Source organism: Sinohyriopsis cumingii, chromosome 3 (assembly GCF_028554795.1).
Source record: "Sinohyriopsis cumingii isolate HCF-2022 chromosome 3, ASM2855479v2, whole genome shotgun sequence".
Classification (NCBI taxonomy): Eukaryota; Metazoa; Mollusca; class Bivalvia; order Unionida; family Unionidae; genus Sinohyriopsis; species Sinohyriopsis cumingii.
The window spans coordinates 56,065,339-56,092,396 of NC_142963.1; the positions used below are offsets into that span (position 1 = coordinate 56,065,339).

At 35.3% G+C, this 27,058-nt stretch overlaps 1 protein-coding gene across 2 annotated transcripts in view; it reads right to left on the minus strand.

The window, feature by feature from the left end:
* Positions 1-27,058, minus strand: part of LOC149802891 (leucine-rich repeat serine/threonine-protein kinase 1-like) — a 148,005-nt gene that overhangs the window by 5,895 nt on the left and 115,052 nt on the right. For both annotated transcript variants that reach the window (XM_089952359.1, XM_089952360.1), the window contains exons 29-32: positions 25,872-25,969; positions 14,249-14,497; positions 7,661-7,848; positions 2,684-2,800 (exon numbers count right to left, since the gene is read on the minus strand). In XM_089952359.1, coding sequence (XP_089808485.1) covers positions 2,684-2,800; positions 7,661-7,848; positions 14,249-14,497; positions 25,872-25,969 — 652 coding nt within the window. The remainder of the gene's footprint in view (positions 1-2,683; positions 2,801-7,660; positions 7,849-14,248; positions 14,498-25,871; positions 25,970-27,058) is intronic.

Consider the following 27,058-nt stretch of genomic DNA (forward strand, 5'->3'; position numbering starts at 1 on the left):
TGTCTATCAGAAAGGTGACCACTCCAGTGGCCCAGTGGTTAAAGCATCTTGCTTGGATGTGGGAGGTCGTGGGTTCAAACCCCAGCCGATTCATACCAAAGACTTACAAAAATGGTACAAGCAGCTGCCTCACTTGGTACTCAGCATTAAGAGGTTAGTGTTAGGACTGGTTGGCCTGGTGTCAATATAACGTGACTGGGTGGGACATCATGTTACATGCCTGTGGCATGATGCTCAGTGCTAGATATCACTAAAAATTATCTGAAAAATTGTTCAAGCTATGTTAAAAACTCCAAAAAACACACAAACACACACACTGTCAGAAAGGCTCAATAAAATTAGTTATCAACCACCTACAGTAAAGGTGATTTATATTATCTGAACCTGGTTCAAACTTACCATATATACTCAGTTATAAGTCTACTCCAACTGAAAACTGCACAGATCCAGATCTGCCATTGCATAATGTACCAGCAGATCTAGGTCTGTGTATTTGGTTTGAAGTACTTAGTAGATCAAACAACTCAGAACCTGATCTGCAGCACATTATCCTATGGCAGATCAGGATCTTTGTTGTTTGTAGTTTGACTTGACTTATAAGCAAATATATATAGTACAGTATCTAGAGAAATCAATAGTGCATGGTACAGTACTTAATTATCACCAGCCACTGTCTCGGCTACCTGCCTTTAAGAGCATTCACAATTTATATCTTACAAGAAAGGAATGGTTTTATGATAGTTTTTATTTTCAATGTCAGTAATGGGATTGATACAGTGGATTATGTATCTCCTGCAAGATCTGTTCAATTTTGAAAGATCAAACACAATGGCATCATTTTGTTCAAAACCAAGTACAGATGATGAAAAGTGTTTTAATAAAAATCCGACATCAATATGATTATCACTTCAGTAAAGTGTTTTAAAGTGTCCTAAAATAATCCCTGGTCAGCTGCCACAATTTGTCCTTGGGCAACGAACTCCAATTGACTCTGAATGATAGAACCTTCCATGTTTTAATTTGCTGTTAAAAACCTGTGAACCAGACAAAATCTGATGCCTAACAGGCGCAACAGTCTTAGCTCAGTATTTATGATCAAAACTACCACCCAACCACTCATGCATTTCACTTGCTGAGAGTACTGGTAAACTGTATTGTACACACCACAGCCTCACCACAGTATCAATAATTAAAACTAACCCCAACCACTCATGCATTTCACTTGCTGAGAGTACTGGTAAACTATTGTACACCCCACAGACTCACCACAGTATCAATAATCAAACTAACCCTAACCAATCATGAACCTCATTTGCTGAGAATACTGGTATCTTGTACTGTATACACAACAGCTTTGTTATTTTATTTTATTTTCCTACAAATCATATCATAGTCTCAGTTGCCCAGAGGATGTTTCTCCTCCCCCCCCCCCCACATATCAACAAAAGCCGAAGCCGACTGGTGACATATATACATTATTTGTAACAATACCACAGAAGGTGGTGAACAAACAGCATATTTTTCCTTGTTACTTTTCACTGAATTGTATGAAATAATTTTCTTCTTATTATTATTAATTGCAAAAACAAGAGAGATTACATATGGCCTCAATAAAGATCAATTACAGATGGATAGATAAAAGGGTGACATTAGTAAACCACTATTATGTGAGAAAAATAAACCAAAAGGTGATAAATAATAAGATGAGTGAGGTAGATATCACGCAACATGCAAAACAAGTGAACAAAATTACACCAGTTGATGCTGGTTTAAGACTTGCCATTTATAACTATCTTAATGCTTGCAATCTGTAATTGACCTGACTGGTATGAGGCTTGCAATCTGTAACTGACCTGACTGGTATAAGGCTTGCAATTTGTAACTGACCTGACTGGTATAAGGCTTGTTGTTGTTGTTGTTGTTGTAGGGTTTAACACCATTTTTCAGCACATGATAGGCTATACATGGCAGCCAGTATTAATAGTGGAGGAAGAACCCGGGAAATCCCCGGAAAGAACCATCGACCTTTGAAAAGCTACTGGCAAGCTTTCTCATACCCACATTGGCGAAATCCAAGACTCAAACCCATGCAGACAGAGGTGAGATGGCAGTGATCCATAATGGAGAGTGCTTTAGACCACTCAGCCACTCGGGGCCCCAGTATAAGGCTTGCAATTTGTAATTGACTTGACTGGTTTAAGACTTGAAATCTGTAACTGACAACTTTAAGGCTTGTAACTGATAACTGACCTGACTGGTGTAAGGCTTGTAATTTATAAGTGACCTGACTGGTTTAAGGCTTGTAATTTATATGTGACCTGACTGGTTTAAGGTTTGCAATCTTTAAAAAAACTGATTTCATATATCAGAATGTATGTTCTATATGAACATAGTTTTATAATTTGTTTAAAAATTCCTATTTTGTGGGCAATTTATAAATAATTCATACATTTGGTGATGGATTGCATATGAATAACAATAACACATTTGTAAAGTTCATACTTTTGCATGAAGTAAAATAAAATGGCATTTTATGCCTAAATCTCTTGGTTCAAATTCCTCCCAAGGATCAGAAAAACGTTTTGACTTTGCAAATCATGCATGATATAATGGGTCAATGTATTCTAGCTTTTCTGTAACTTATATTTTGCATCATAAGTCTTTAATATCTAGTCCTAGATACCTTCAAACTTCCTGGTGGACTGAATATGATAGCTCTCAGTTGCAGGGATCAGTTTGGAGCAATCAAGTCTTTCCTGGATCACCATGGATTCCACATTCCATTTGTATATTATGCTGCCTGTAAATGACATAAATCAGTGTAAAATGCTACTGAATCTGCATATGTCTTGACACAAATCAATGTAAGATGCTACTAAATCTTCATATCTCTTGACACAAATCATTGTAAGATGCTACTGAATCGTCATATCTCTTGACACAAATCAATGTAAGATGCTACTGACTCTTCATATCTCTTGACACAAATCAATGTAAGATGCTACTGAAACTTCATATCTCTTGATACAAATCAATGTAAGATGCTACTGAAACTTCATATCTCTTGACACAAATCAATGTAAGATGCTACTGAATCTTCATATCTCTTGACACAAATCAATGTAAGATGCTACTAAATCTTCATATCTCTTGACACAAATCAATGTAAGATGCTACTGACTCTTCATATCTCTTGACACAAATCAATGTAAGATGCTACTGAAACTTCATATCTCTTGACACAAATCAATGTAAGATGCTACTGAATTGTCATATCTCTTGACACAAATCAATGTAAGATGCTAATGACTCTTCATATCTCTTGACACAAATCAATGTAAGATGCTACTGAAACTTCATATCTCTTGACACAAATCAATGTAAGATGCTACTGACTCTTCATATCTCTTGACACAAATCAATGTAAGATGCTACTGAATCTTCATATCTCTTGACACAAATCAATGTAAGATGCTACTAAATCTGCATATCTCTTGACACAAATCAATGTAAGATGCTACTAAATCTGCATATCTCTTGATATGAATCATGTAAGATGATATTAAATGTACATGTCTCTGGGAACAAATTTTTATAATAAAACTTACAGGCACACTTAATCACAAGCAGTCTAAATGGATGAAATTAGTGTTTATTTTCAAAGCTAATTATTTATATTCTGCTTATAATAGTATTAAAGTGATAACCAAAGAGAAGAAGAATTCCTTAAAATACACTCTATAAACTTGCCCCATCAATTACTGCCTGATGACCTAAGCATTAACACAGTGGCTTAAGAGTGGTAAAAATCAACCCAGATCCCCACGGTTTTGGATAATGTCATCATTACACATATGAGCCAAACAGGTCACCAGATGACCCTTGCTCAGTACAAGCAGTGTCTACATTTGATGTGTTCAGAGCCCATCAAAGTACAAAGATGCTAACTATATTAAAATACAATTAAATCACTCCTTTGTTTGAGCCTGTCTCATGTACAAAGCCTGTCTCATGTACAAAGCCTGTCTCATGTACAAAGTCTGTCTCCTGTACAAAGCCTGTATCATGTACACTATGTTACAGCAGATCTGGATTCTTGTTGTTTTTAATTTGACTTGACTTATAAGCAAGTATATATGGTAGTTCTTGTCAGAATATGGCCGTCACTCCATCTCAAATTAATTTTGCATCACAATAAATAGTGTGACCCTGCTATAACACAGTAGTTGGGAGCCACAGAACCCAATCGTGTTATAGACTGATCCATGTTATAAGCAGCCAGGTCAGTTAACTGAAAAAAATTATGCAAGTAACCCCAAAAATGTGTGCGGGTATATGTGTGTGTGTAGGTAATAAATGCAGATGGTTAAATACATGCTTCATTGACACAGTTACCATCTTAAATCAATGCATATTAAATGGTAAATACACCTGCAGTGAAAACAGAAGGCATAAATAATATTTTACTTTATTTAGAAAACCATGGATTGGTACATATAAGTATATACTGTTTATATATACGTGTCTAATGTATAGCATGAATAGAGCATCAACATCATGTACTCACCCGCAAATCTCACCACATACATTGAACTCACAATACAAGTAATTCCATCAAAGATATGCACACACACACATTTAAAATATTGTGTGTAATTTTGTCTCAGGTCATATAGGCCTGAATTCAGTGGAAAAACATAGCACAATCAGGTAAAGAATGATGAAGCACATTTACTTTTCAGTACGTCCCAGGTCAGTAAAAGTTAGTTTGCATTTTAAGCCACCATTGGTAATGTTCATTAGCATAAAACTTTTCCCTGCAAAAAGGAAATTTTCACGGCACAGTAAACATGTTCCAGTCATGTTGGAAAATGAAAAAATTTAGTTTGGTACTGACTTCCTTTGAAAAAAAGTTCTTTGTTTTTATTGAAGATTGTAGATGGCTTTCTTTGATGAAAGGTGTTTGTGTTATTGAAGTCACAGCTAAAGGACATCTTTGGAGAACCAAACAAATGCCTATTTCTTATTGTGGCGGCAATATCAAATAATTGTATTGCATGACTGAGACTGATTTTTTCCATTTCATAACAGTTAGTGCTTCAAAGGTAATCTGTTTTCTTTGAAATTTCAGCAAACTATTTTATATGGGTACATTTTATAAAAGGAAGTGGCCATCGTTTGGTTGATTGTAATTACTGTTCCTTCCTGGCTACTGAATACACCAACAAGTAAGATGTTTAATTTTTTTTTTACATTTGAGAGAGGCATGATGCTGCAATCAACAAATGCGTCTGAAATTTAGCAAAGGGTCAACGGATGATAGAGATACAGGTGTTCTGGTCTGATGACAAGGATTAGCATATAAAATGTGAGTGTTCTGAAGGATTTAATTCTGAGTGAAAAGAAGAGGAACTTCACTTACCATCCACATAGAAATGTCAGTCTGTGTAAATATATTAATTACTAGTGAGTGGCCAAGAATGTAATGAAAGTTAGATTAGGTGGTGACATCTCATCCAGTTGATCTCTGCTACCAGAAATGTCAACAACAAAAACAAGCAGATATCTTGCAAGATACACTACTCATGCTCAATTTAAACGTCAGCAGATTATGATATAACAATGCACTGTTAATATAGACAAAGGAATTTTTTATGCAACAATAGATAATTTTCAGTGCATTTTTATATCAAGTTTGCAGCTTCCTTTCATGGGACCTCTGAATTTCTCCACCCCACACCAACAGTTGTATATACAAGTTTAAAACAGCCTACAATGTTGTCAATAAAAAAAATCACCAGATGGTATCCTTTACTTCCAATAAGGAAAATAAAATTGCAGTTTGTGACATTGGTGAAGCCCTATGTGATCCCAGAATAAACTTTTTACACGTTATTTTTCATAATTCATGCATGATCTCTTCCCCAAAATGATAAACTTTTTATGTTTTTTCATACTTTTATTAAATTATTATTTTGTGTATGAGAAAAATACATGTATATAAAATTCTGGAAGCCATGCTACGACCATGTTATATCTGAATTCCTGTTATAAATAAGCATGCTATAGCAGGGTCACACTGTACATCTATCATAAAACAGTTACAATTTATCTGAAGATCAAATTTATATTTAGGTTAGCACATGATGCATAATTAATACAGCAATATTTATTTATCTTGTTCATAAGTTAACTTGACATGTCCATACATTTCAGACTCACTTCAAAATAAAAATTACAGTTATACGCTTACTCATCCTGCAATCGAATTAGCACCATTTATAAAGCTTTAGGTAAATATGGAATATATATGAAGCAATGAATGAAAACAGGAGACACAATTAACCCATCAAGAAACAATTTTTTATTTATTTAAAAGACAAAACCAAAATGCTTAATTCACCAATACCATAAAATGATTAACATAATAGACAACAGGACTGCACAAGATGATGGCTTGGTGTGGGTTTTAATAACTGTAACATTAAGAAAAATCTGGAAAGAAAAAATGAACCTTTTGCAATGACACTTGAATTCAAGACCTTATTAAAGACAAGGACCAAGACCTTATTAAAGACAAGGACCAAGACCCTATTAAAGACAAGGACCAAGACCTTATTAAAGACAAGGACCAAGACCTTATTAAAGACAAGGATCAAGAACTTATTAAAGACAAGGACCAAGACCTTATAAATGACAAACGCTACGTGCTTATTAAAAACCAGGTGCTAAGATCTTATTAAAGACCAAAGGCCAAAACCTTATAAAAGGCATGGGCCAAGACCTTATTAAAGACAAGGACCAAGACCTTATTAAAGACAAGGACCAAGACAGTATTAAAAACAAGGACCAAGACCTTATTAAAGACAAAGACCAAGACCTTATTAAAGACAAAGACCAAGACCTTATTAAAGACAAGGACCAAGAACGTATTAAAGACAAGGACCAAGAACTTATAAAAGACAAGGACCAATACCTAAAAAATGACAAATGCTACGTGCTTATTAACGACCATGTGCTAAGAACTTATTAAAGACCAAAGGCCAAAACCTTATAAAAGGCATGGGCCAAGACCTTATTAAAGACAAGGGCAAGATCTCATTCATCTCCAAGGAAAATAACATACATGACCACTACAATGATGTCCTTTCAAACAAGTCCTGATAAGGGCAATATCAGAGTTTTGTGGTTTTTCACAAAAGATAAACAATACAAACATCTGTGGCAGCTACATGTAAAGAGGCAATGGTTAGTTGTTGTTGTTGTTGTTGTAGGGTTTAACGCCATTTATCAGCACACGATAGGCTAACATAGTGGCTAGTATTAATGGTGGCGGAAGAACCCAGGAAACCCCAGAAAGAACCACCAACCCACAAGAAGCTACTGAGATGGCATTGATCCATAACGGAGAGCACTTTAGACCACTTGGCCCGTCGGGGCCCCGGCAATGGTTAGTAACAATGGGGATGTACAGCACTTTAGCACTACAATGGTGTTTAGTGAGATTTACTTTAGTCTGGTTTGCAGTCTGAAGCAAAAGACAGACACCTGCATCACCTATAAACAACTTTTGCTTAGTTCTGGAGATGGCTTTATTTTTAAACAAATGTACATAAACTGTTAACTAGAAACTCTAATAGCAATCTGACAGCAGAGTTACCTGGGTAGTTGTATGTCCAAACAAACTTATCCATCTGATGACCACTGTCCAAGGCAGTTACAATAAATTTACAGGCCACATTGATGTTGGGAGGATGATAATGGTTCAAAACAGAGAGTTCCTGGTTTGGAGCCGACATAGAACACACTGAGATCTGACCCTGCTTCTGTCCAAACAGTAACTGAGATCTGCAATCAAAGAATAAAAGTTAAACATAACTGTTTGTCCATCCATACTAAAAATAACTCTCACAACTTACGGTATAAGTTAATTTTCAAAAAGAAAAATGTCAGGATTTTTTTTAAAAGGAATTGTTTTAAATCTTGACAATTGTAAGCTACAGAAGACTATAAATCTACTGAATAGTTTATATATCATTCAGGAAAGATCAACAGGAGCAAATTATACAAGCAGATCATCGTATCTGATTGACACATCAGTTTGTTAATTAGAAAAAAATGTGATACAATGGTGTCAAGTGAATCTGAGATGTTAGCTGGGATTGAAAACATGAATATTCTCCAGCCCCTCTGTCACAGATCAACTGGCAATTGCACTGCCAGGCAAAGCACATTGCAAGAATAGTATTTAATACGACTCAGCGCATGTCACCATGCATCACTCTTTGTTCACTGCATCAATGACAGCAAATAACTTATTCATTAATGGGGGGGGGTGAGTGGCCGAGTGGTCTAAAGCACTCTCCATTACAGAGCACTACCATCTCACCTCTGTCTGCTTGGGTTCGAGTCTCGGATTCGGCCAATGTGGGTATGTGAGAAAGCTTGCCAGTAGATTCTCATGGGTCGGTGGTTCTTTCTGGGGTTTTCCCGGGTTCTTCCTCCACCATTAATACTGGTTGCCATGTATAAGCTATCTTGTGCTGAAAAATGGCGTTAAATCCTACAACAACAACAACAACAACAATTAACAGAGGATCTCATTTTTGGCAATAATTTAATACTGAATTTATGAAATGAGTTGAATAATTTCCAGCTTTTGTGAGCCTTGGCAAGAAATATTGGAAATTATGCAACAAGTTTCATAAATTTAATGCCCATTGGAGACAGAAAAATGAAGATTTTTGGCATTCCATTAAACTCTGATTCAGATGCTGCACCTTTCAATTTATGTTGATGGAAATAACAGTCCCAGATATGAATTGAAGTAATATTAGATAATCTGATGGCCATTAACATTTATAAATAGACTTGTTCTCTTTACAAATTACATTCAAAGAGTAAGTATCCTTCCAGTTAACAGAACATTGAAACAGACATCATCATTTTGCAACTCTGGATCTCCAATGGAATTTCCTTTGTCATGTCACATGGTTCACAGGTGAGCTGGAGTTGTTAATGTATCATCATTATATGTTTTGATGTGATCGGTTACAACATTTCCAGTGCAAAGAATGTTAATTTTACTATCAGAATTCACCACAGCTGTAGTATTAAATCTGGCAGAAATAATACCAAATCTAACAATGTTATGCCACTGCTAGTTTGCATTCAAATGGCTCTATAATGATGCCCAGACTGAATGTTCTTGTGGCAACATATTTTCATTATAAGGTTTGGAAGGATACTGAGTTTGGATAACTTTTTGTCAGTTGAAATACCAGTACATTGTATCTATAAACATTTTCTTCATAAGCAAGGCAAGTTTTTTTAACTCATATAGCCTAGGCAGACTTATACTATACTTGTCCTGGGGGTGGGGTGCAAGATCATACCACATGTTAGCAACAATGTCCAAGGGACTATATGCATTACAATATTTTTCTTCATAGACTATGTATGTTGGACAGCATTATGGATTTTCTCAATTCCCCCATATATTCAGTGCAACTAGGTGAAAGTCTAGTTGGTTTATAACTGTTGTAGTTTTAGCCTAGCTTTCAGAGAATTCTACACAGAGTTAACTGACCATATTCCACCATAAGTAAACATTTCTGTGTATATTTTTTAATTTTCACCCATTTTTTCCTATGTCCGCTTGGCTACCAATTGGAAAAACAGATGCAATATTGTTGATAGTAATAGTAAAACAAAAAGTTTCAGACAATGGGGCAAGGAAAATTCCCATGGTTACAGCCAATCAATAATGAGAATAATGCACAAGAATTTACTAGGCTCATTTTGACCAATCAGATTCACAGAAACTGCAATGTGTGGACATATAAAAATAACAAACTGCAAACACTCTGTGCAAGTGTACCAACAATGTGACAATTCCATTTAGGGTGACCAGATTTGGGGTGCCCCTGGAGAAGAAGAAACATTTGTTATGGATACTATTTGTACCCATTTTTGCATTTGTACCCCACATACTGAGAGTGGAGACTAATGAACCATTCGAACTGAACAAAATAGAGGATCCTTCAATTGCACTTTTATTATAGACTTTCATACAATGGAAAATATGTTGACCACATTAATTTTGGCAGATAATAAATTCTGACAGGATTTACTTTTGCTATCTCAAACTGAGAGCAGTAAATAATTCAAATGTCTCCATGGCTAGATTAGAAAAATCCACTTTATTACATATCCATGGCTATAAAACCCAACTTTATTACATAACTGTGGCTAAAATAGCCCATTTTATTATATATGCATGGCTAAAATAGCCCACATTATTACATGCCCATAGCTAAAAAATGTCCACTTTATTACATACCCATAGCTAAAATAGTTCACTTTATTACATATCCATAGCTAAAATAGCCCACATTATTACATGCCTATAGCTAAAAAAAATGTCCACTTTATTACAATCCCATAGCTAAAATAGTTCACTTTATTACATATCTATAACTAAAATAGTCCACTTTATTACATATCCATAGCTAAAATAGTCCACTTTATTACATATCCATGGCTAAAACAGTTTATTACATATCCATAGCTAAAACAGTCCACTTTATTACATACCCATGGCTAAAACAGTCTATTACATACCCATAGCTAAAATAGTCCACTTGATTAGATATCCATGGATAAAAAAGTCCAATATTTACATACCCATAGCTAAAATAGTTCAGTTTAGTACATATCCATGGCTAAAATAGTCCACTTTATTACATACAAATAGCTAAAATAGTTCACTTTATTACATATCCATAGCTAAAATAGTTCACTTTATCACATACCCATAGCTAAAATAAGCCCACTTCCTTACATACCCATGGCTAAAATAACCCACTTCATGACATACCCATGGCTAAAATAACCTACTTCATGACATTCCCATGGCTAAAATAACCCACTTCATGACATACCCATAGCTAAAATAGTCCACTTTATTACATACCCATAGCTAAAATAGCCCACTTCCTTACATACCCATGGCTAAAATAACCCACTTCATGACATACCCATGGCTAAAATAACCCATTTAATTAAATGCTGATGACTAAACTAACCCCCTTCCTTACAAACCTAACCTCTTAATGCTGAGTTTGAAACTAAACAGCTTCATTACAAACTGACTGCTCTTAGTGGTTAGAGCTTCTGCCTCGGATGCAGGAGGTCATGGGTTTGAATCCTGGCCGAGCTGTACCAAAGACTTAAAAAAATGGTACTAACAGCTGCCTCGCTAAGCACTCAGCATGAAGAGGTTAGTGTTAGGACTGGTCAGCCAGGTGTCAAGATAGCGTGACTGGGTGGGACATCATGCTATATGTCTGCGGCATGATGCCCCAGTGCTAGACATCACTATAAACTGTCACACTGCAGAACATGTAGCAATATGACTGAAACATTGTTAAAGCTACATTAAAAATCCTAATCACACACACACACACTCATTACAAACCCATGGCTAAGAAAACCACTTTATTACATGCAAAAGGCTAAAATAGCCCACTTTATCATATTGAACTTTTGAGCAGATAGTAACTGTGAATAGATGACAGGTGATGCATGATGTATGATGCACACTATGTAAAGGACCATACAATAAGTTTATTTAGCCTTATGTTCATGTGAACTAATAAAACCTAATTCCATTCACTGTCACAGGTGTATACATGGTTTTAATATGAAATTACTAGAACTGAATCTATTGACAGTCAATAAGTGCTGTAAACAAATATCAAACTCACTGAAGATGTTGATGATATAAACTGACATACCAAATCTGATACAAATATGATCAGAAATAAGACCTCTAGAAACAAGCTTAGTCAAACAAATGTAAGATCACCTGATTAATGTGCATGGATATCACTACTGACTGGATCCATCGGAGATCCTGATGATATAAGCTCTCATAGAAACTCTTATCAAAATCTGTTCAGAAATGTGGCCTCTACAGTGTTCACAAGTTCAACCATTAGATACAAGATCACATCAATAATATGTGTGGATGTCACTCATAATCAAACTCATCTTGATGACACTCTTACATACCAAGTCTGATCAAAATCTAATGAGAAAAGATGTTGTTGTTGTTGTTCTAGGGTTTAACACAATTTTTCAGCACAAGATAGGCTATACATGGATGCCAGTATAATTGGTGGAGGAAGAACCCTGGAAAACCCAGGGAAGAACCACCGACCCACAAGAAGCTACTGGCAGGCTTTCCCACGTACCCACGCTAGCCGAGCCTTGGACTCGAACACACGCAGACAGAGGTGAGATGGCAGTAATCCGGAACGGTGAGTGCTTTAGACCACTCGGGGCCCCAATGAGAAAAGAAACATCAAGACGGATGATGAATGTTGGCTGATGGATGATAGATGAGTGGCCACACCATAAGCTCCACCAACTTTGCCTTTGGCAAAGTCAGCTAACATTACAGGAGCACACTGAATTGGCTTTTGGCAATGTGGGCCTAAAATTTCAGGAGCAAAGCAATTTGCCAATATGGACATCCTCAGACGATGATCATAATATTTTCAAGTTTCATGGTGGTCCACCCAAATCTCTAAGACTAGTTGTCACACAAAAGGGCCAATAACTAGATTGTGGCAAACTGTGTTAGGCTATAAGACAAAACAGCCAATAACTAGATTGTGTTCAACTGTATTAGGCTATAAGACAAAACAGCCAATAACTAGACTGTGTTAAACTGTATTAGGCTATAAGACAAAACAGCCAATAACTAGACTGTGTTAAACTGTATTAGGCTATAAGACAAAACAGCCAATAACTAGACTGTGTTAAACTGTATTAGACTATAAGACAAAAGGGCCATTAACTAGATTGTGACAAACTGTATTAGGCTATAAGACAAAAGGGCCAATAACTAAAATAATTGCAGGAGTATAACAATGACCAAGCTTCATGGCAACTCATCAAAAACTATAGGACTAGTTGTGCTAATGAGACTGTATTTGAGACAGAGGGACTGACTAGCAAACATGAGGGTTACTATAAACCGGTACCTCTGTAGTATAATAAAGACACCAATGCTCAAAATAACAAAAGATTGATAAAATAACAATGACTTTTTAAGCATGTGGCAAATGTTTTTAAAAAAAATTAGTTGGATCTTGGAAAGTGACAGATATGATGTTACCTGTATCAGCTAAAAAGTTTATATGGAAGAACATCTGTTATATGGGTAGCCACTCAAAAGAGACAACGGAGGTAATTATAAGAAAACTATAACTCAGCCAGTCTTCTTCATATAAAGATTCAAACAGTTTTAATATCCTAAATCTGGATAGAGACAAAGAAACAGATGAAGTTATTACGAATAATTAACAGATGAAGTTATTATGGATAATTAACAGATGAAGTTAGTATTGATAAACAGATGAAGTTAGTAGATGAAGTTAGTATTGATAAACAGATTAAGTTAGTAGATGAAGTTAGTATTGATAAACAGATGAAGTTATTATAGATAATTAACAGATGAAGTTATTATTGATAATTAACAGATGAAGTTAGTATTGATAAACAGATGAAGTTAGTAGATGAAGTTAGTATTGATAAACAGATGAAGTTATTATAGATAATTAACAGATGAAGTTATTATTGATAAATAGATGAAGTTAGTATTGATAAACAGATGAAGTTAGTATGGATAATTAACAGATAAAATTAGTTCATTATCCCCTCTTTCTCCTTTCTAGAACAAAGCAGACACCAAACCATCCAAATGGGTTCAAACACACCTAACCTTTCAAATGTTATGAAGTAAATCTTGGTTAAGGATAAAGGGTATAATTCAGCCCACACTCACTACTATCATATCCCAAAGAATGCATCTGTTTTCTAGAGTCAGAAAAAGTATGGCCTTCATATGTCATTTTAGGGTGAAAGCTGATTACTATGTATTCGTTTATTTTTATGGGTATCTATTTTTGTTGGTTTGGGAAAAAACAACATTTTTGTCATCGATTAAATTCATAGAGTGTAGCTACAGAAGGATCTTTGTTCATTGGGAATATGAAATCATCATTCCCCAAAATCGGTACACATTGAAAAAGTGTAAAGTCACAGACCCCTAAATTATCGATAGTTCACTCATGCCATTACTTTTTATGATACTGGAGCTGTCCAACATTTGCAATGATTGGAAGAATCAGTGGGTTTTCTTTAAAGAACACAAAAAATAATTAATATCAAAACCTACCCATATGATGATGTGATTGCTGCTACACACAATGGAGTCTTATTGATTCTGACTGGTTCAGTGGTCTTGGGAGATATATTTTCAAAGTCCTCATCAAGAATAAAAACCAGGAAGCCTCTCTTATTTTGGACCAAAATGATCACATGACCAGGTTCAGTGTCATTTCCATGAAAATGAATCATTCCATGACCAAAGAGAATTCCATCAGTTTCCAACTTCACTTCTTTCACCTGCTTCATCTTCTCTGCACTGAAAACGGAAATGCAGTATTGCATATTTTTTTGCAAAAGCTGGATATCGGCACTTAACTTTGCAATATGATACATATTTTACATATTATAAAACACACGTCTGATAAATAATACATACTGATGATACACATTTAATATTATTGAAGAATATTTACCTGTAAATTATTGTTCTTGCCTACCATATGTACTCACAAACTAGTTTAATTCAACTGCATTATGTGATGGCAGAACAGGGTCTATCTTGTTTGCAGTTGGACCTAACTTCTAGGTGAATACATACAGTATCATAAGCTAAAAGATACTGAAATGTTCCATTTACCAAAATGATATTGGAACCAACTATCTGCAGTGATTTATTCCAATCATAAAACAATATTTGATGACAAGTCGAACCTTTCTTGAAATATAACAATTTCTTACTGAATTGATACAGTTAAGAATGATTGTTAGCTATTGTATCTGTGTGTAAATTTTTAGCTATTGTATCTGTGTGTAAATTTTTACATACTGGAATTGCAGTCTTGACTTTACTGTTGCCATTTCTTTTAGTTTGGTAAAGAAAAGGGATCACTGCACAAAAATAAAGGTAAAATGAACTTGTCAAAATCACTCATATGGCTGACTTCTGCTTAGAAGCCAACATAAGATAATTTGGCTAAGACATCTAGGTCAGCAGGATGCTAAAATTTCATTCAATGCTGATGACTGCATACCTCATGAATGGTTTTCTTTATTTCTCTATATCCTCATCTGCATTTAATAGCAGATATACATCTTCATTATTATTAAAGAGGCTTCTGTGCCAGTCTATGCCAGAATGCTTTCGCTCATATTTGGCCCAATTCTGTCAAAAGGTTTTTGATCAAAGGCTTTTGAGAAGTTATTGAAGGTTTGTCTATTTTTAGTAACAGCAGCCATATCTGATTGCACCATTTATACAAATTTGATGGGTCTTAATGCCAGGATGCCTTATGAAAAATCTGGTTACATTCTGTTGAGCAGTGAAATCATTTAAAGTCTTTGTAAATTGTGAACAAAATTTTGGGTCTGAAACAAATTAAAAGCCATAAATACCATTAATGGTTTCTGTCAAATCAAATCATATACTGTCAAGTAGATTGTTTCTTTAATTTGCTTAAAGCTTTTGCTATATCTAGTAATGTCAGCATCATTTGTAAAAAAAACTAAAAGCATTTTATGTTTGAATGCTTTCACTAGCCTTTTGTTGTTGTTGTTGTTGTGGGGTTTAATGCCATTTTTCAGCACACAATAGGCTATGCATGGCAACCAGTATTAATGGTGAAGGAAGAACCTGGGAAAACACTGGGAAGAACCACCGACCCACAAGAAGCTACTGGCAAGCTTTCTTGCATACCCACATTGGCTGAATCCCACTAGCCTTTTGTAAAGTCTTGTTAAGCTGTTTTGGGGAGTTCTTTAAGCATGTTTTAGTAATGGTGGTCAAATTTGATGGTAGATCTTACTCATATATGTAAATAGGAAAGCCTTCAATGCAAGGATGCTGTTAAATTTTATTAAATTCCATTGAGCAGTATTTGTTGAGAAGTCATTTAAAGGTTTTTCTCTTTTTACAAATGGTGACCATATTTGAAATATTACTGGCACTATTTGTACAAAATATGAAAGCCCTCTATGCCATGATGTGTTTTGTCAAATTCTTTTGAGCAGTTTCTGAGGAGTGGTCTAAATGTTTTTCTATTATCAGTAACATTGCTCATATTTTTATGGTAGATGGGCATCAGCTGCATAAAATTTAATGTCTTTTCATGCCAGGATGCTTTCTTTCAAATTTTGGTCAAATTATGTGGAGTGACTTTTGAGAAGTGGTTTAAAGTTTATCTGTAGTTTGCAGTGGCCATATTTGATATTACATCAGCATCAATGGCACTGATATGCCTTTTGTCAAATTCTGTTTTGAGAAGTTCTTTAAAGGTTTTCATATTACTGGTAATAGTGGCCATATCTGATGATAGATGGATATCAGTTGTCCTCTAAGCCAGGATGTTTTCATTTTAAATTTAAAATTCTGTTAACTATTTTCTAAAAGAATCTGGTTAAAGTTATTTTTAATTTTAGTAATGGTGGCCGCAGATGATGGTGGATCAGCAGGATTGGTTTAAATGTGAGAGAAACCCACACTAGTGTGCCACCATGTTTTAATTTGGCTGATTTATGATTTGCACCAGTGTGAGAGAAACCCACACTGGTATGCCACCATGTTTTAATTTGGCTGATTTATGATTTGTACCAATGTGAGAGAAACCCACACTAGTGTGCCACCATGTTTTAATTTGGCTGAATTATGATTTGTACCAATGTGAGAGAAACCCACACTAGTGTGCCACCATGTTTTAATTTGGCTGAATTATGATTTGTACCAATGTGAGAGAAACCCACACTAGTATGCCACCATGTTTTAATTTGGCCGATTTATGATTTGTACCAATGTGAGAGAAACCCACACTAGTGTGCCACCATGTTTTAATTTGGCTGAATTATGATTTGTACCAATGTGAGAGAAACCCACACTAGTGTGCCACCAAGTTTTAATTTGGCTGAATTATGATTTGTACCAATGTGAGAGAAACCCACACTAGTGTGCCACCATGTTTTAATTTGGCTGAATTATGATTTGTACCAATGTGAGAGAAACCCATTTAGGTATGCCACCATGTTTTAATTTGGCTGAATTATGATTTGTACCAATGTGAGAGAAACCCACTTAGGTATACCACCATGTTTTAATTTGGCAGAATTATGATTTGTACCAATGTGAGAGAAACCCACTTAGGTATGCCACCATGTTTTAATTTGGCAGAATTATATATGTGAGTGTGAGTGTGTGTGTGTGTGTGTGACTTTGATTTTTAATGTAGCTTTAATAATTTTTCAGTCATATCACTACGATATATGCAGTGTGGCAGTTTATAGTGATGTCTAGCACTGGGACATCATGGTGCAGACATGTAGCATGATGTCCCACCCAGTCACATTACCCTGACACCAGGCTGACCAGTCCTAACACTAATCTCTTATTGCTAAGCACCAAGTGAGGCATCTGTCAGTAAAATTTTGTTAAGACTTTGGTATGACTTGGCCAGGGATTGAACCCATGACCTCCTGCATCCCAGGCGGATGCTCTAACCACTAGGCCACCGTAGCAGTTGGCTGAATTATGATTTGTACCAATGTGAGAGAAACCCACTTTGGTATGCCACCATGTTTTAATTTGGCTCAATTATGATGTGTACCAATGTGAGAGAAAGCCACACTGGTGTGCAGCCATGTTAAAATTAGGTTCAATTCTATTGAGTAATTTTGGGAAAGTACAAAATATGGAGAGACTACATAAGACATATGCAAATGAAGGGCCATAGCATAGGCTCACCTGAGTTCCAGGTGAGCTAAACAAAATGGCTGGTACTGTTTACTATTGAAGCACAGCATAATTTACTTTATATACAAACTTTATCCCACATTGTTGGAATGAAACATAATTCTTTTCATATCAAAATACATGTATACCAGTTATCCTCTGAAGTAAAGAAGTTGTTTACATAATATGTCTGTATTCCACAATTAGGAATACTAATTGTCATAATGTTAGAAAGTGTTATGAGGAAAACTGATATAGAAATTATGATCTGGATATATGAACCTTTAAAATATCTCTGACCGCTGTTCCATTAAAATATACATGGAACCAGGGAAGGTAGTTTTAAATTTGTTTGATACCCTAAATTGCAATTAAGGCCTTTCTGGATCCATCCATATTATTCATTAAGGTGAAAGTCACTCACAGACAGCCACTCTAATGTTCTAAATACTACACTAATTACCACTGACAGCCACTCTAATGTTCTAAATACTACACTAATATTCTAAACAGTACAATAATTAACACTGACAGCCACTCTAATGTTCTAAATACTACACTAATTACCACTGACAGCCATTCTAATGTTCTAAATACTACACTAATTAACATGGACAGCCACTCTAATGTTCTAAATACTACACTAATTACCACTGATAGCTGCTCTAATGTTCTATACAGTACACTAATTAACACTGACAGCTACTCTAATGTTCTAAATTGTACACTAATTACCACAAACAACCACTATAATATTCTAAATAGTACACTAAATAACACTGACAGCCACTCTAATGTTCTAAATACTACACTAATTAACACTGACAGCTACTCTAATGTTCTAAATACTACACTAATTACCACTGAGAGCCACTCTAATGTTCTAAATACTACACTAATTAACACTGAGAGCCACTCTAATGTTCTAAATACTACACTAATTACCACTGACAGCCACTCTAATGTCCTAAATACTACACTAATTAACACTGACAGCTACTCTAATGTCCCAAATACTATACTAATTACCACTGACAGCCACTCTAATGTTCTAAATACTACACTAATTAACACTGACAGCTACTCTAACATTTTAAATAGTACACTAAATAACACTGACAGCCACTCTAACATTCTAAATACTACACTAATTACCACTGAGAGCCACTCTAATGTTCTAAATACTACACTAATTACCACTGACAGCAACTCTAATGTCCTAAATACTACACTAATTAACACTGACAGCTACTCTAATGTTCTAAATACTACACTAATTAACACTGACAGCTACTCTAATATTCTAAATAGTACACTAAATAACACTGACAGCCACTCTAACATTCTAAATACTACACTAATTAACAGACAGCCACTCTAATGTCCCAAATACTACACTAATTACCACTGACAGCAACTCTAATGTTCTAAATACTACACTAATTACCACTGACAGCCACTCTGATGTTTTAAATAGTACACTAATTACCACTGACAACCACTCTGATGTTCTAAATACTACACTATTTACCACTGACAGCCAGCCTAATGTTGTAAATACTACACTAATTAACACTGACAACAACACAGCAACTCTTATGTCCTAAATATTATACTAATTAGCACTAACAGCTGCTCTACTGTCCTAAATACTACAGTAATCACTCACTGTGATGCTGTTCATATGACCCATTCAAATACAGTCATATACAAGGACCACCCTTTGTGGCAATTCAGGCAAAAACAGTTGCCTCATTTCATCCATATAAGCTGAGAAAATGAAGTTGACTTTCATCCTGTCTCAAGCTGTCCACTCATTTTGACCATCAGAAGCTCTAAAAGTCTGAGTACAATCAACTCTTTGTCTTTTTTCTTCTGTTAAATGAGCACTTGAAAACACTTTCAATACAGTAATTTTCAGGATTTCTGATCAACTATTGTGTGAAATGAAAAATTAGTTATGTCTTCAATTGGATTTCAATCTAGGAGATTCCTGCCAAAAATTTGCAAATGATGTTTGAATAACAGAGTGAAATTTCATGCATTTAGAGTCCAATTATGAGCAAGCTAATACTCTTCTGACTGATAGCTAATGTGGATGGTTTCTGACTGATAGCTAGTATAGATGGTTTCTGACTGATAGCAAGTATAGATGGTTTCTGACTGAGAGCTAGTATAGATGGTTTCTGACTGATAGCTAGTACAGATGGTTTCTTTCAAATTTCATCCTGTTAGGGTGGGAGGGGAGGACATGTGCCTGTCTAGTGTTATTCCAGAATGATTTTTTTTATATGTATGTACACTGTACATTTCACAGCTAAGATACTGATGACTGACAAAACAAAGCTAACACCAAAAAGAGCAATACGAAATACTCTGTCCCTCCGAAACTTGACTCTAGTATACAAGTGTAAAGGAACTCAATGTTACGTTGAAATGAATCAAAAGCAATTACTACAAGTTCAAGCATGTCAAGGAGATGTAGTACAAAAAGTTCATAATTCTAATTGAAATTATTTAAAATGTACAATCATCTGTGTGCATGCACTTTAACATTACAAATTCTGGAAACAATATTGTTTAGCACAGTACCATAAAATGTTTTTTCATGTGTCCACATTTTATATATTTGTGACATATATAAGTTCCTCGTCTAATGTAACATCTAGAATTTAGAATTTAAAACAAGGACAAAAGAATATCAACAATCGCTGGGAGTAAACACCCTTTTTTATCAACAGCAGCAGACACAGTTCCACAAGAATTATCTCAAGAACAAAATGTCTAGCTAATACACATAAAAATGACCACCTGCAACCAGGATAATGAATCTGTTAAGTATACATAAACCAGTGAATATTTCCTTTAGTCACAACTGTTCTGGCTAAAAATGGACTTCACATGCATTTCAATAGCTCCAAAGAAATGACATTAATTTTGGTATAAACTTCTACCACCAAAACAAATGTTAAAACAAAACATTAGTAAATATTATTTCCTGTGTCAAAGATGTACCCTGTGCAGAACAAAACAAACACAACTATATCAAGTCTTAACCCTTTGAAAAATAAAAAATCAGCATATGTCAATTTGTTACATGACATGTTTATTTCACTATCAAACAATATGTCATACCTAATTGTGCTGCATCAACAACTGCTACCATATCACCTGGTGCTCTCTAGTGGTCAGTAATTGGCCTAACTCTGTGTCTGATCTAATTTAATGATACTACCAATGACCTACATGCAACTGTCCACCTCTCAACTGATGAATATGTAATGTACCAGAACAACTACTTTTATTGACCTGCTTCTAAAATAAGTTCTCAATGCATTCATTAAATGGCAAATGGAGTTATGAACTGGATAATGAAAAATTCTATACTGTGGTATTTCTATATACATACCATGGTATACAAGACTTATATGTGCTATGTGTATGTTAATTGTTGCATAAGTTGTTATCTATGCAGCGTAACTGAAGTGACATGATTCAGCCTGCACTACAGCCAATACACAGTACTGATATTAGACATCTTGTTGATAGAAATGGAAGTGTTGATAGAAATGGAAGTGTTGATAGAAATGGAAGTGTTGACAGAAATGGAAGTGTTGATAGAAATGGAAGTGTTGACAGAAATGGAAGTGTTGATAGAAATGGAAGTGTTGATAGAAATGGAAGTGTTGATAGAAATGGAAGTGTTGATAATAAAGCCTATAATCTACCAGCTACTCTACTGAGATAATATTCATGGATTCCAACACAAATGCCAATACACAGGCAAAATATTTATCAGAGGGGGCCAATAAACATTAAACTAAGATACATACTCAACATACAAATATTTTTAGCAGGACTAGAGAAACTACACAAAAATTAACACAGACATGCTCTAGTAAAATGTTCGGATGATTATCAGTCATATGCCTGAATACATGTACTTAACACATTAGCGTATCCTAGTAAACAAGTTCCAATTTTTTTTTTAATTAACATTTTCCACAAGTAGGATTTGGCCAAAATATCTTTCACAAAATCCCATTCAGCCACCTCTTTGTATACATAACTTTAGTCAAGACTGTGATTAAAGGTTCATAAATATAATGTTTTTTTGTAATATTCAAAATCAGTTCATGACAAATACAACTATTTTGTGAAAAAAAGTAATAATTTGTTTATAATTATTTTGACATGAAAAATGAAAACATTCTTTTAATATTAAATTTTGTAGCAAAATTATTCTGGGATTTCTTTACATTCCTTATTGAAAAAACTATCGAAGTATGAGTATAGCAGAAACGTACCTGTGGTACAATCCGTAGGAAAATATATTATCATAAACCATGCACCTCTGGAGTTTAACTTTAACAAATGCACCATTATCCTGGTCTCTAGCAAAACATCCAGGGAGTGGTTTACTGAAGTTATTTGTAGTATGAATACATATGGGGTTTTTTCTTCTCCACCCCGCATGCAGGCACAGTATTCTTGTGGTAGATGATGTCCATCAAATGCAATTTTGCCAAGTATTGTATTAAAGTGAATTTGAATGGAAAACACTACCATCTGCATGCACCACAAAATATGATGCCACTAAAACTATGTGCAGGGCTGTTTCATTATGTGAGAGTGATCAAGAATGCATATGATGACATGGCCACATCGTTAAATGGGCATTTCTCTTTCTTATACATGAAACTTAACAAAAGCTATCACTCTTTCTGATTGAGCATGAACTGTATGGAGCATGGGCTCCACCACTACTGTCATAAATGAATTAAGTTTGGTCATTTTTTGCAGCACTCCCTGTAGCCAAGAGCATTCAAATGAAACAAGCTCAACTCTCAACTTAAATCAAGTGGGGAAGAAAAAAAATTTGAAAACAAATTGGTGACCAAATCTGTTACAGATCTCATTTTCACACAAAACGTTTTTATAATGAACTTCATCTGATTCAATGGCACATGTTGTGATACAGATTGATCACCTATCATTCTTTCACTAATGTAACAAAAGTAACACTGTAGCTGCATAGGGGCTGGGGACCAGGCTATTACTGTGACATCATGTCCTAGGCTTTCCCCAGCCTATTTAAAGCTGACCAATGAGAATTGTATACAGCCAATCAAAACTATTTACAAGAAGATACCCATGTCCAGATTGCTCACTCCTTCACTGCAGTGCAAAACATTGTGTCTAATGATGGAATTTCTAAAGTGGCAGTTTCTTTAACACATTTTGTATTACATGTTTTGGCAGACCTCCCCAGCCAGTAATTTTAGACTAGATTCTTCATAGACCTGATGATAACATTCTACGGTCCTCCCTGGTATCCCATGACCTTGCATCAGATCACCTCTGCATTATATGCCATCTTGACGTATCAGTCCCTAACCCTCCACCTTTATCTGCTACTAAGAGAAACCTCCATATGATAAATAGAACCAAACTAATGCATGACATCCAAGCTAACCTAACAACTTGCTTACCTCCTACCGCAGAACAACTCGATAACTGTCTGCGTTCATTACTTGACAAACATGCCCCAGCTACCAAGTGCAGAGTATTAATTCAAAAGTGTTCTCCATGGTATAGCAGTTAGGGACCAGCTTCACACTGCTAAAAGAGACCGCCGTAAAGCTGAGAGGCTCTGGCTTTCCACTAGACTCATTATTCATAAGCAAATCTATGAAGTCACTAAGAAGAATGTCACAAATATAGTCCATGCAGCGAAATCAGCCCACTATACTACTAAGATCATGGAAAGTTCCAGCTGCAAAGAGCTCTTCGAGATTACTAACAAGCTAATGTCAAGGAACAAATCAACACCACTTCCAACTACCTTCTCTCCAGTCGACCTTCCAGACATGTTTTTAAATTTCTTCTGTGACAAAGTACAAACCATTAGAGATAAGCTTGGCACCACAATTTCAATTGACTCGTCGTCACCATACAGTTGGGATACAGAATTTGAGCAGCAACCATTAGCAGCATTTGAACCTGTCTCTATGGATTTCGTACCTACAATCGTGATGAAGAGTGCACCAAAGTCATGTGAACTTGATCCAATTCCAACATCACTGCTGCTTGAGTGCTTAGATCCAGTACTGCCTTCACTAACTGATGTTATTAATACCTCTCTCTCTCATCTGGGGAATTCCCATCATTTTTCAAAACTGCCATTGTAAAGCCTCTGCTGAAGAAACCAACACTAGACCATAACGATTTAAAGAACTACCACCCAGTTTCTAATCTCCCATTCATTTCAAAAATCTTAGAAAAGGTTGTTCTATCCCAGCTTGTATCTCATCTAAATTCAAATAGTCTTTTTAGCAATGTACAATCTGCATATCGCCCTTGCCACAGTACTGAAACAACTCTTCTAAAAGTAGTTAATGACATTCTCTCTGCATTGGATAGCAGAAAGATTACAGTCCTCAGCCTCTTTGATTTGTCTGCAGCATTTGACACAACAGACCATGATATATTACTTCACCGTCTCCAGCATGTATTTGGCATTCATGATACAGCCTTACTGTGGTTCAAGTCCTACTTGGTCAACAGGACACAAATTGTATCTGCAAATGGAATACACTCAAGCCCAGTTGATCTATGTTGTGGTGTTCCACAGGGGTCTGTTCTTGGACCTGTTCTCTTCATTCTGTACACTCAGTCGCTCTCAAGTGTCATAGATTATCATCCAGTGTCTCACCAATTGTACGCTGATGACACCCAAATATACAAATCTAGCCATCCAACTGAAGTTGATGCTACCATCCAAGGTGTAGAGAGGTGCATTTCTGATGTGAAATCATAGATGACTTGTAACAAGCTGCAGATGAATGATGATAAAACTGAGGCCATTCTGATCACAACACAAAGACTTTCTCATTCACATCCTTTACCTCAAACAATAAATATCAGCAATGCCAACATTAAATTCACACAATCAGTACGAAACCTAGGTGTTACTCTGGACAGTACTCTCACATTGCACCAACATGTCATGAACATATGCAAGGCTGCATATCTTGAGCTGAGACGCATCAGCTCAATTCGCAAATATCTTTCAGCTGATGCCACTAAAACACTTGTGTGTTCATTAGTACTTTCAAGACTGGATTATTGTAACTCAATTCTGTCTGGTTCATCTCAATGTCTACTCCAGAAACTTCAGAAAGTTCAAAACACAGCTGCTCGGATCATACTTAGAGTACCATGATCAGAGCACACCTCCCCGCTGCTCTGTACCCTATACTGGCTATCCATTTGATCCAGAATCAAACACAAAATTTGTTCTCTGTGCTACATTTCACTGTCGGACTCTAGTCCAACATATCTATCTGACCTCGCCCATGTGTACACACCAGCAAGATAGGTACGCTCCTCTTCTGACAATCATATACTCATTATTTCCGCTATAAAAACAAAGTCATATGGACAGCGTTCTTTTGCATACCAGGGACCAGCAACATGAAGCGAACTGCCCACTTAGACACAAAGACACAGTGATCCCATTTAAGAAGGCTCTCAAAACTCACTTATTTCGACTGCAAGAACAAACTTAAAGACCTAATAATATTTCCTACCTGAAATATTCTCAGCATGTTTTTTATTTTTTAACGTTTTTCTAATTTCATTTTGTTTGTTTTTGTAATAATATTATTATGTTTCTTATCTTATAAGTGTTGTCTAATGTTGTAAAGCGCTTCTAATGATTAGGCGCTATACAAAGTCCTCATTATTATTATTATTATTATCTTCTACTTGAAGATTTGAGGACATAACTTTAATGTTTGAAGTATCTGTTTACAGCTCCACTGACTCATGATCAGTGAAATCAAATTTAATATTTAAAACTACCATGAACATCCTAAATAAAGGCAATACTGCTTAAGTCATGACTGTTTAAGACACCATTTTAGCCAGGGCAATAAATATTTCAGCCAAAACCCAACCTCAATTGATTTACCTGAAAATCTGAATTTTTGCAGAACTCTCCAAGCACCATACATGCATGTTCACAACACACATCAATAAGATTTTCTGACCCAGGTACAAACTCATACTCTGAAAACATAAAAAAATTAAATGAAGAAAAATTATTCATTTCTTTAATAAAGTAGACATTGTTATGCAAGTAAAATGAAAATAAATGGTTAAGAACCATACCGTTGAGATTAAATCTGAAGGTTACAAGGTTACAAGGTTACTATCCTGCATCAGCATCAATACTTAGTCCATTTATTGGCTTTATTTCTTATCCAATTTAATTTCTTATAACTGATCATACTGCAGCACTCATGCTAAAACAGGATCTCCTTATATAGAAAACTGAATATAACATAGATCTAGAAATGTATAGTCATTTATTTTCAAATATCTATGTTAAAAGTTCTTAAAAAAGTAGCGATGAAAGAAAATTAACTTGGGACAAAATGTGCATGAGGCTTATAAATAAGCTTCTAAACTGTGTCTACCTTTTTAGTTAGAACATTTTTACTGAGAGAAAATATTTTTGCTAATTTCTGTAAGGCATTCCTCCTCAATCACCATCAGCATTTGTTTCAGTTGCTAGGAGATAAAAAGTCCATTTGAAAGAGTTAACATCTAAAAATTTGGAATCTCATACATAATTTTTTTTCGCACTAAGGGAATCCAGCTGCATTCCCTGCAATTTCCTATTATTTTGTAGTAAATTTCTGATAAATGAATCAAAGTGCAATTTCCCAAGAAACAAATGGCCAGAACTAAATTAAAATATATTTTTTTGCCACATTCCATAAGAGAGAGTATGTTCAAAAGGATGACTGTGTGCACTATATGCCCTTCACAATTGTAAAGAATCCTGACTGCCTCAGTCAAACCATCTTCAAATGGTAACAAGCACCTGTGATGGTATTGTTATGCTGTCTGTAATATCCCCAGGAAACATAGTTCAAGCTCTAGCCCCATATTCTCAAACTTTATTGAGCACAAAGCTAATATTTTTCCATACTTCTGAAAGCATATACATTATTTTTTATGAAAATTTGTGGTAAATTGCATTGCTGATGGTTATGAAACTGAAATGCTTGTACATCTACCATTACACCTTCAACCTACTTTTTTGTACATCTACCATTACGCCTTCAACCTACTTCCTTGTACATCTACCAT